Source organism: Lottia gigantea (assembly GCF_000327385.1).
Source record: "Lottia gigantea unplaced genomic scaffold LOTGIsca_75, whole genome shotgun sequence".
Classification (NCBI taxonomy): Eukaryota; Metazoa; Mollusca; class Gastropoda; family Lottiidae; genus Lottia; species Lottia gigantea.
Window position 1 is genome coordinate 403,188 of NW_008710508.1, and position 12,300 is coordinate 415,487.

A 12,300-nucleotide genomic window follows, 5' to 3' on the forward strand; every position below is an offset into this window, starting at 1 on the left:
CAGCTCGATCTGTACTGCTGGTTAAAACTAATCTTTTTAGTGGAAAAAATATAACCTTAACTAATCATATAAAGCAAGAGGTCAAATAGATTGCCATTGATATAGCCAAGAATGTTTCTAAATCTATTAACCGAATTTGAAAATTTAAAGTGTAGAAGTCTTCTTACATCACAAACATGATGTCTTTTGAAGCAACTATTATATTAATCTTTTTAAGACATTTAGAAGTAGGAAGGTAATTATTAAGAACACAAGTTATATGGATATACTACTTCTAGGTTTATTACATACATTTCAAAACACATACAGGTAACGTTATTAAGTAAAAAGTATGTGTTTCGAAACGCAGTATGTAATAAGCCTAGAAATATAGTATATCCATGTATATTGTCAAGAGGCTTCGGCCAAAAATAAAAACTACAGAATTGTTTAAATTAAAATTTTTATTTACATTTTTTTTGTTTTGATTAAAATCAACATAGGCCTAAAACTTGTCTCACACATACTTTAAAACAGAAATAATTATCCAAGAGATTCTATATTCTAGACAATAATAACTTTGATAAAATACAAAATACTCTTTCTTTAAAACAAACAATTACTATACACTTAAATAAATTTTAATTTTTTTTCTATACTTGCCAACCAGACATTTTTTCTTTTTAATAATAAAATTCATTATTTTTTCATTTTTTTTTTGTATTTTTTTTTTCAGAGCTAAAATCTTCCTAGTTTATACAATGTGGCCATCTTAAAAGATATGTATATCTTGTCTGTTTTTTATTTCATTTTTTTTAAATTCTTTTCTATCTTGAACTAGTATTTTTGCTGGCCAGTTATTTGCATTGTCAAATATGACTTAATAAATCTATAGTGTATCACAATTGCTGCTGATTATTTCAATTCTGCCATTCTGTTAAGAGCGCTACCAGCTCTAAACCATGAAATCTGTCCATCATTCATTGTGTGTTTTAATTCTATTTTATCAACAGAACCATCTTGATGTTTAACCTCACATTGTACAGACTGAAATACACAAATATTTACAAGATTTACAAACAAAATAAATCATTTGAGTTGAAATTTTTAATAACCTTTAATCTATACCATTTCACCTGCTCCAATATTACTATAGATTTGTCAAATCCAGATTGCTACATTTTTATAGAAAGTACAAGGGGTCAAGAATATTAACATATTGTTTTTATCACACTTGTCAGTAAATTTCAATTTCATTAATTAATCATTTCCAATGAGAAGTTAAAACCTACCTTTCCTGGGGCCAGCTCAGCCAAACCTACTAAAGAGACTCTATCTGAAGGTTGAATTTTATCATAATCACTGGGATTAGCAAAGGTTAGAGGCAACATTCCTTGTTTCTTTAAATTAGTTTCTGAAAAAAACAAATCATACAAACTTAATGAATTGTTCATTCTCTAATTATTTTCATCATCTAGTTATATTTAAAATCCCATTAATACCATTATACTGGATCTAATTTTATAGCTATGTTGAACTTTAAGGTTTCCAATGACATTACAAGCAAACTGCTAGCACAGGACAAAATCAATTGTGATCATATTGATGTTTATACATAATAACAAAATATCTCTTAAAATTAACACAATGCTATGGCTGGTTATATTTAGTATGATAGGAGAAATCTGTCATAAAGATAGTTACCATGGATTCTAGCGAAAGATTTAACAATAATGGCTCGACCACCAAGATGCCTTGGTTCTAAAGCAGCATGTTCTCTACTACTACCTTCACCATAGTTCTCATCACCAACTACACACCATGGTACCTTAGCAGCCTGTAATACAACAGCACGTAAATGATTACAAATGAAAAAGGAGTCGTTTCAACATCTGATTACCTTTTTAAATGAATGAATGAGGTCCGTGTCCTACATGTATTATGTATAAAGATAGAAATCTTACTAATTAAGATAAGTTCTATTTTATAATATGAAACTACAAATGGATCTCTGCAATACATTTGATCTCCTTTTCAAAGATATTTCAGGTTCATGCAGCTCTCTATACCTTTCATTGATATTTAACTGTACCTTGTATTTTCTGGCAGTGTCTGGAACACCATCATATTCACCAGAAAGCTGGTTCTTTACTTTGTTAATTTCACCATTTTCAGCATTGACTGCCCTGTAATTATAACAATGCTTAATTTGTTAGTATTCAAGATAATGTATTGCTGCCTTCATCAATATAAGTACGTGATTTTAATTATCTTCAAAAGATTAAATCACAATACCTACCCAATAAGTAAATTATTAGAAATATTATCTAAATGTCCTCTATATTTTAACCACTGACCAGCTGCACTAATATGATCAGTTGTACATTTACCTTTAGCCTATAATATAAAGTTTGGTAGGTAATTAATCTAAAACATGCACCAACTCATTTGTGATTTAATATTTTCAACAGCTGGCTTTTAACTTTAAATACAAAATTTCTTGCCCAACCACTCTTGCTGATAATGTCAATGAAATTAAAAATGGATACGATAAATCATAAGGAGATACAATAACAAGCATTTGTCCTTTGTCCAAATTCAGCAAAATTGCCATTCAATTACCCTACTCAATATTAAGTTTTAAATATCTGGAGTTCTGGAATTGCCACATCCATTCTACAATCTGTTCTTCCCATGTTTGCTCTTCCGCCCTGCATGGCTAACTGTTCAAGATCTACCATTAGGGAGAAAGTCGTCAAGCCAAATTGGTTCCAGAAATATACTAAGAAAGATACTTGAGGATATGTTACCTTAATCAAAACTACCATATCAGTAATATCTTTACCACTCCATTTATCAAATGGTTTTAATAATTGTAATCTATTACTACCAGGTGAAACATTAACAGACAAATTACTGCCATCTTTAGGTGGGGGCTGGTATGTATCTTGTCCAGGATCAAATCCTTTAGATGGTAACTCATCACCATAGGGTGATTCAAGCTTGAATTTAGTACCTGAAAGAATTGAACGTCATAATAGGGGTACAATAGGTATTATATTATGATTTGGTGTAGGGTAGATATAAGATATTCATAAAACTAACATGTGGTCAGTTTAACCCCAAGTTGGAATATGTGAATAACACACTTTCTATTTAACCAATAATTTGAACTAAACATATTTTAGTATAAAACATAAAGCCAGCCATTACTTACCATCAGAACCAGTAAGTTCATCTCTTCTTGGATCAAATCCTAAATCTCCAGCAATAGACATGGCAGTTACTAATTCAGGGGAGGTAACAAAGGCATGAGTTGCAGGATTAGCATCATTACGACCAGTAAAATTTCTATTATATGAGGTAACAATTGTATTTTTTTCTCCTTTCTTCACATCTTTCCTATCCCATTGACCGATACATGGACCACAGGCATTAGCTAATACAATACCACCAATTTCTCTTAACGCTTGAGCCTACAATCAAATATCATTGGTTACAATACATTATGCCATATAAAACATGACATTTTCAGACTATACAAGTGGATATTAAATGGATTTCCAGTTCTGTTCTTATTGATTTCAAATATTTTGAACCTAATTTTGATGGGCAGAGTCTGAGAAATCAACTAAAGACAGGCAGTAGCACAATCAATAAGAGACTTTCTGTAGATGGGATTCTAATGGACCTAAGTTGTCATCCCTGCAATAACCAAATTATTTCTTCTTTAAAACCGAAAAAGAATCAATATAAAGAACATACCTGACCATCTCTTTCAATAGTAGCTCTTATTTGTTCAGAGCCTGGTGTAATAGTAAATGCTGCTTTAGATTTAATACCATGTTTTAAAGCTTGTTTGGCTATACTAGCTGATCTAGACATATCTTCATAACTACTGTTGGTACAACTACCAATTAAACCTACAATACCAATCAACATACTTAGTTGAAATTTTCAGAAGAACTATTTCGCATTATTAAAAATTACGAGAAACACTAATAAACCTACAAAAATTACACACATGCTACCAACAGCAAAAACATTTCAATGAACCAAAAATCTATGTCTACCTAGATTCAGTAAGTTCTATCTTCCACTGACAATAACTCTGTAGAAAAAAATCTGTCAACAAATTGTATGTTATACAATTCCTTAGAGATTTGGTATAATATTTTAATTATCAACATTAATCTACTCACCAACTTTAATATCAAGAGGCCAACCTTTTTCTTGGGCTATTTTACCTAGTTGAGATACAGGGTTAGCTAAATCTGGGGTGAATGGACCGTTGACATGTGGCTCGAGCTGAAACAGAAAACAGAATAAATAGGTCAAAATGACATAATCATAAAACAACTTCATTATATTTTGGGATTATTTGAAATAAAGAAAACTTACAGTATCAAGATCTATTTCTATAACTTGATCATATTCAGCTTTGATATCAGCTGTTAATAATCCTTTATAATTATTGGCTAAATCAGCAATATCTGCAAGAAACAGAGCATAACAAATAATCTTTTAAGCTGTAAATCAATCACACTTATGTTTTCCTCAGTACAAAGATAAGAGAAAATAGGAGATAACTTAACCTGGATCTTAAAATAAGTGAATGTAAGCAGCATAATACATGTAGAAACTATACTGTATGTTTTTACACACCTGTTAGCTACTCTATATACTTTCTATAGGTCTGACAAATCTTTACATAAAATAATTAGTTTAATCTTTACAATACATTAATATAGCAAAGATAAAACACAGACCATAGTCATGAAAAAGCAAAGATATGTGCAGAAAGCACAGACCTTTCAGTCTGAATCAAAACATAAACACAAACAGCCCATTTTATTTGTGAGTAGAATAAATAGTTATTGAGAGCATATGTCAAACAGAGCACTGTACAAATTAAAAAAATATTTCCTAACAAAAATAGAACACTAGTGTTTATGTTTTGAATCATAACCAACTTGCACAATTATACATAATTTCAACAAATATATAAAGTAACATCTATATACTACAATCAATAGCCTTCATATCACTATTACCTGCTCTATTAGTTGCCTTTAAATAATCTTCCATTCTATGATTGTAGGGAAATACTGAGGTTGTGGCTCCTATCTCAGCTCCCATGTTACAGATTGTTCCCATACCTGAATAATATATATATATATATATATATTTCAATATAAGAGTGATATTGTTCAATTTATCATACATTATAAAACCACTTTCCAAAGTTCTGCTTATCATGGCAACAAATTAGTTGACTTCTAAGACATCGGCCTTAGCCTATTTGAGAGCTTAATACATTGATTTTAATGTGCTTTCAAATATTACCAATCAAGGGCAATAACTCAAAATATTTTCAATTTTGATAAAAAACATCAATTTATTCCAAATTGGTGAATATAAAACATACCTGTACAAGAAATGGAATCAACACCAGGACCAAAATATTCAACAATGGCACCAGTTCCACCTTTCACGGTTAAGATTCCTGCTACTTTTAGAATAACATCTTTAGGTGACGTCCAACCTTTCAGTTTGCCTGTTAATTTTACTCCAATAACCTAAATTAACAAACCAAATTATTCTTTATTCATATAAACACTTTGACAGCAGCTACCATGTTAGAAGTACCCACTATGACAAACATCTACTTGCCTTATATTACTTAATACAGCAAGAATCACATGCAATAACACCACATGGTAAAATGAACCTGCATTTGAGAAAAAAAGACAAACTGACCAGCATACCACTTCTTTATACAGACATTTTGAATAATTGAAATTGAGATTTACATGAGCATTATTATCATACACACATGACAAGGTTATATGTTAATTCTTGATGACACAAACAAAAGAGACATGGCAACAAAATTAACTGTAGAGAACACAGAAAGGGAATTATGAATTAACCCACCTTTGGACATTTTAACTCCCAAGGAATATCAGCCATGACATCTACAGCATCAGCTCCTCCAACACCTATACAAACACCACCTAAACCACCTAAATGTACAAAAAATCACTTATTACCAATCAACATGAGAAAATTACTGATAAAATAAATTCTAGAAGAAATTTGTTTTGGTATATTAGAGAAATGAATTACCTACCTCCATTTGGAGTGTGACTGTCAGTACCAATCAACAAAACACCAGGAAAAGCATAATTTTCTAAAATAATTTGATGAATAATACCACTACCAGGCTTCCAGAAACCAACACCATATTTAGCACCAGCAGATGCCAAGAAATCATACACTTCTTTATTGATATCCTTAAATAGTTTAAGCCATTCTTATTAAGCAAGCAACAATATATAAATAAAATCTCTTCTCTATAAATTTCAAAGAGACATTTGAAGGCATAGATAACAATTTTGTTGACATCTTTGACTCCAATCTTAAATAAGTGAATGTAAGCAGCATAATACATGTAGAAACTATACTGTATGTTTTTACACACCTGTTAGCTACTCTATATACTTTCTATAGGTCTGACAAATCTTTACATTAAATAATTAGTTTAATCTTTACAATACATTAATATAGCAAAGATAAAACACAGACCATATTTGTGAATTGATTGTTATAACAATTATCATGACTTGAACAACTGTGTTTAAATACTACCATAATACAGTCAAATATGATAAATGTTACATGCACAATCTACTGATAGTAGAAATTCCAAAAACTTTAATCTCACCTTGGCTCTAGATAAATCTTTTTCTCCACCAAGCTGTGCCTCTATTAAATGATCACAATGAATAGTAGAAGGTACAGCTACTTTAGGCAGACCACTGGATATAAATTGTAACATCGCCATCTACAAAACAAGAAATGAAATACTGAGAAAACCAGAAAGAGACAAAAAATAAATTCAACCAGAATGAAAATCTATTCAGTATCAGTAACTTGTTTGAATTATTTTTTCAACTTGCATTTCCTAATACATTAATTACTAAACTGAATGTAAATCAAAGTCAATTGATATAGCAGCCTACTATTTGTCATTTTTCAAAGAGGAATATATAAAATATAACAATTCAACAAACCTGTGCAGTGGCATCTTGCATAGCAACTCTATCAGGTCTTAATTTTAAATAACTCTCACCTCTTTTAATCTCCTGTGATAAATACAATAATGAAATTAATTGAAACTAATTGAGTTCTGGAAATCACAAATTCTAAAAAAGAAATCTTCATTAAAAGGAATTTCTCTAATTCTATAAGCGTCTTTTCTATATGACAGAGCACAAGATAAGACAAGTCTTCTTTTTAATTATAATTCTGAACAGATATGGATTTGAAGGCTCAAATTTTGTAGTGAGCTGTGAATACTGTTACAGATTACCTTAACTTAAAAATTCCTATTTCCCAGACTAAGATACGATGGATAAAAAAAATTGGGAACCTGTCCCTTAAATTTCATGAAAACATAAAAGGGATACAATTAAGATACCGATAGATCACAATCTGGAGGGAAACAAAAACTTACTTGATTTTTAGGATCATCTAAATGACTGTAGACGATTTTCTCCGAAAGTGTAAGTGGTCTGCTTAACCTACTCTTAACAATATTTAATCTATTTTCCATTTTATCATAATCCAAGAAATTATCCCTTTCCATCCGGCTCATCAACACCTGAAAAATTCATAAAGTGTCATTAAGTAAATGGTATTAACCATAAACCAGAACAAGAATTAAAGCAAGTAAATCCTTAAGCTTAATCAGCAGGATCAGCATTCCAAGGAAATCCAGCAATCACCCTTGGAACTTAAGCTTAAAAGGGATTGCTAAGGTTTTCTAAATTTTTTATGTGGGGACACTGACAGCATCAATTTGCACCATTCAAATTTTCAGTCAGAGGTCTGTGGTTCCTGCAATTTGAATGGTGCAACTTCAAGCTATCAATGTCCCCAGTACTCATACAATTTTTTTTTAAAACCTCTTTACTATCCCTTAAAAAAAGGAACTTCTACAATTTGAAAAAAAAATTGTCCTTTGCGTGACGATAGCTTTTGGATGATTGCAACAATAAAGACCACATACTCTCCAACCAGAATTGGAAATTAAAACCAGTATTTGATAACATTATTTTTCACAATATAATAAATCCCTACGCACCTTCTGAGCTGAAGCGTTGGTGGAGTGAAAGAGTCGACATTGTCTAGTTAAGCCCACTAATCGGGCACTCTGAAAGAGAGATCAAAATATAAAATTGAGATAGTACCATACTCCAATTAACTAAGAGTGTTTCGGTACTGGTTTCTAATAAGACTTTTAGTATTGTATATGAGTAAGTACTTAGAAGTGTAAAGTCCAAGAATACATTTGTACTTTGTAACAATAATTCACCACAAAGACTAGGCTAATAAATTATAATAATAGTATTAAATTATAAATAATAATTCATGAGTGTAATTGGTGCATTCATGCCATCATGGTTTCCTTTGATGCAATCATTATTGTGATGAACACATGTTCAACAAAATACACTGATATTATTTAAAATTATGTACGAATAATTTATTGTTCTCTCTTTTTTGTTCAAATCAAACAACATTTGACAGTTTCTTCGCGAATTTTACATTATTGACCTTCACAAAGACTTCTCAGCTGGCAACGAAGTAAGTGCGTTTCGTTCCAAAAACTTGGGATAAAGCACGAACTAAAAGAGGCTAAATTGAAGGCCAACATTTGTATTAATGTTTCTTAGTGCTTTGATTTCAAAATTTCCATAGATTACCTTTTGAGCAGCGTCTTTCAGCACGTGAGACATGCTTCAGGTCGTCGATGTTGTCTTGAGGAGTGACGTCACGGCAACCTAAACTCGTCTTTTGTATTGAAGAAATAACGAAAGGGAGGCAACTCGATGATATGTAATTTTATCTAATATTACAACATTAACTTCATAAGCCTTAGGGATTTTATTATTACACCATTTTTACACTATCGCCTTATCTAGATGACTTTCATTGTGGAAAATTTCAAATGAGCTAGTATATTCATTGTCTCTATGGCTTTTATGCAATCATAATTGTGTAGTAATCCGAAATAGCTAGGGTCACGTGAACTGGGCGTTTTTAAAAAAGGCCTAGTCTATTACAAGACATTAGGCCTACCCAAGTATGTGGACTAGGATTAGACCTTCACCTCCAATCTTGCTTGCCAATACTGATTGGATAAAGTTCTACTTTTCTTCTTTCTTAATTAGATTTATCCAAATTAAATCCCTTACGAAGAGACTCTAATTTTCTAGTCTGTCTCTGAGACCGTCTTGTAAAGTAAGGACCGAGATAATCTGCCTACAGTATATTTAATTAATAAAGCCATACATGTACTTTTTATGGATCTATAATCGAAAGTTGGATAACAGAGTATTAGTCCAATCCTGTAAACTTGCCAAAGCCTGTTTTATGCCACCTAATATTCGTCTAATCTAGTACAGCCTACTTTAACAGCTGATACAACTTATTTTCAGTTACCCATAATACTTTTCAGTATTAAGATCCTATCTCGCGCTTGTCAACATTTTGTTTTGTCTTTGACCAGTGAAAGAGAAGACATTAAAGTAGTTTAAATCTAACCCAACACCCCCCACCACCCCCCCCCCCCCCCCCCCAAAAGACTTCATAAAAAGGAGGAGGAAGAGCACATATATATAGGCCATAAATATACAGCAGGCCTACGCCTATCACAGTATCATGCCGTAAAATATAGAATCTAGACTTGATCTGTTTTCTGTAGAAAAAATGTACGTGTATATTTGCCTTACAAATGGATCGTCACCGATTCTAAAGAAGGCAATAATGGCAACTGGCTGCAAGTTGTTAGCAGTTGAAAGTTACTCAAAGGGTCGACTTAAACAGTCCCGACACCTTTCAAAGTCATTGTCTCCGGAAAAAATCATTGTGTATCCCTAAGCTAAAATATAGTATGTCAAAATAAAATCTTAGTCCTTTCATATACAAAACACCATGTCAACTTTAAAAACAATAGATCAAGTTGACATCGTAGGCTACCATAATTTATCACTGACACTTTCATAGCTTTTTAACATTTCATAAACCCGTTTATTTTCTACCCTCAATCTAATATTGTACTGGCTTTAAATTCATGCAAATTCAGGTAAGAAGACACTTCATATGAAAACAAGTATTTAATGAATAAATTTCAAGGCTTGATGCTTTCTCTTTAAGAAATGATGTACACAGTTGAAAATTAAGACACTTGTTTGCGGTCACGAAACTAGAAATATGGACTGTCTATTTGATTTGATATGAAACATGTTTATCACTTTTTCCAGATACCTATCACATATAGACCTGAAACAAAGTTGTTCAGATAATGAGTTGTGAATGTCAGAATGCTTAGATCCAGGAAGATATCTGAAACAGGTAGTATAGTCAGCAAAAGTGGAGATCAGAACGTTATATCAGTGAGTGTACCAGACAAATTATACAGTTACCTTAAAGACTTATGCACAACTCTGATAGACATACAATGGCGATGGAATTTGTTGATGTTTGCTGGTACCTTTGTAATCAGTTGGTTAGTGTTTGCTTCCTTTTATTTTATGCTTGCTGATTTAAATGGTGATCTAGATTCCCATACACTTGAAGAACGTAATCCATGTGTCACCAATATTCATTCATTTGCTTCTTCCTTTTTGTTCTCAATCGAAACAATGACCACCATTGGATACGGTTCCAGATTTGTGACTGAAGCCTGTCCGGGAGCTTATATTGGTGTTTTGGTGCAGTCAATCATAGGAGCAGCTCTTCAGTTAGCATTAGCTGGGTTGGTGGTCGCAAAGATTAGAAGAGCCAAGAAGAGAACTGGTACCATATTGTTTAGTAATGTTGCCTGTATATACGAAGAGGATGATGGGATGAAGTTGGTGATTAGAGTGGGTGATATGAGGAAATCTAGAATAACTGCCGCACACGTAAGAGGATATTTGATACAGAAATTTAAATCAAAACGTGGAACCATCCCAGTCAGTTACTACACTCTACGTTTCAAGTCTGAAAACGGAACCGAACAATTATTTCTACCATGGCCATCGCTAATCATCCATGATATCAATGAGGATTCGCCATTGTGGGAAGTTTCTAAAGAAGATTTAGAATTAGAAAACTTTGAAATGATTTTCATGTTAGAGGGAATCGCCTCTTCTACGAGTATGGCATTTCAAGCGAAGAAAGCTTATGCACCTTGTGATTTCAAATGGGGGAGAAGATTCCATGCTTTAGGTGTTACAACTGATTATGTTGGTGAAAATTATGTGGATTATGAACATTTTCATTTGACGTATCCAATATTAATGTCAGATCTTAGTGCAATGGATAGAGCAGAAAGAAACATCAGTCCATCTATCCCATCCTTGCCGTCATCAACAGAAACGCTACGAAAGAGGCGTTTCTCCAGAACTGAATCGATTTGTAGCAGTATATTTAAACGACGAGCAAGTATCAGTGATACATATCTTGGTTTAGAATTTGACGACTTGGATAAATTTGAAGCCTCAGACTAGAGGCTATTTCAGTTAGCAACTAAAGCTGTGGTTTTGTTCAATTGATCATTTATTTAATTGAAATTGTTTTTTTTTCTTGTAAATAAACCTTGCCGAAAATTAACGATTTTTACAAGACGAGATACAACTGTAGTCTGATAAAAATTAGGTCCAATAATAAAGAGTTATTTCCCTTAGACCACAAATATAAGGCTCTACTATTAAGATCTTTGCTTTTCCATAAAATCAAAGTTACAAACCTGTTTTTGATGAAAAAAAAAATACCTTTAGAGCAAACTACAATCAGGTGTAACCTGTGATCTCTGCATCTTTCCAATGGCTTTGTAGCTTCATGCATCTCTAATATGATAAACTATTGAATCTACAGGTTGACTAGAGCACATACCTACTTCATTGCTTCATGTCATTTGCATAAATGTAAGGTTGTTGCGGTAATTTATTGAGAGTTAGACTGATATTTGCCACATTTACTGGTGACCTTGTGGATCTAATGAGTCAGAGTAATTGAACACTGATCATTTTATCAATAGATAATCTCCAATAGACCTAGTTATTTTATTGTACTTTTAGATTATAGTGTTTGAAGATCAATACTGTCTCAAGTTGCAGTATTTCATGTTCGAGGAGAAATAACTGATAGAAATTCAGTTGCTTGTTTCAATTCTGGATATAGGACGATTGATTAGTAATTAAAAGAGAAATTTACAAACGTAAAGTTATGAAATTAGATTTATCTATAATACTTAACCAAAGAAAGGCC

At 32.2% G+C, this 12,300-nt stretch overlaps 2 protein-coding genes across 2 annotated transcripts; one reads left to right on the top strand and one right to left on the bottom strand.

Moving 5' to 3' along the window:
- Positions 1-427: 427 nt before the first annotated feature.
- LOTGIDRAFT_196362 (hypothetical protein) lies at positions 428-8,835 on the bottom strand. The gene is made up of 19 exons (XM_009066297.1): positions 8,751-8,835; positions 8,129-8,197; positions 7,499-7,645; positions 7,056-7,127; positions 6,707-6,826; positions 6,113-6,275; positions 5,917-6,005; positions 5,408-5,558; positions 5,034-5,138; positions 4,381-4,472; positions 4,182-4,287; positions 3,745-3,902; positions 3,197-3,455; positions 2,790-2,995; positions 2,279-2,376; positions 2,072-2,165; positions 1,684-1,816; positions 1,272-1,393; positions 428-1,026 (listed from the first exon to the last, which is right to left on the bottom strand). Exons 1-19 carry the CDS (start codon positions 8,781-8,783, stop codon positions 895-897), a joined length of 2,349 nt encoding a protein of 782 aa, XP_009064545.1. The 5' UTR covers positions 8,784-8,835; the 3' UTR covers positions 428-894.
- A 1,571-nt stretch (positions 8,836-10,406) lies between these two features.
- LOTGIDRAFT_94675 (hypothetical protein) lies at positions 10,407-11,327 on the top strand (the record flags this gene model as incomplete). Its single annotated transcript, XM_009066298.1, has 1 exon — positions 10,407-11,327. A coding segment is annotated over one exon (921 nt), but the record flags the coding sequence as incomplete, so codon positions are not given.
- Between the last annotated feature and the right edge of the window lie 973 nt (positions 11,328-12,300).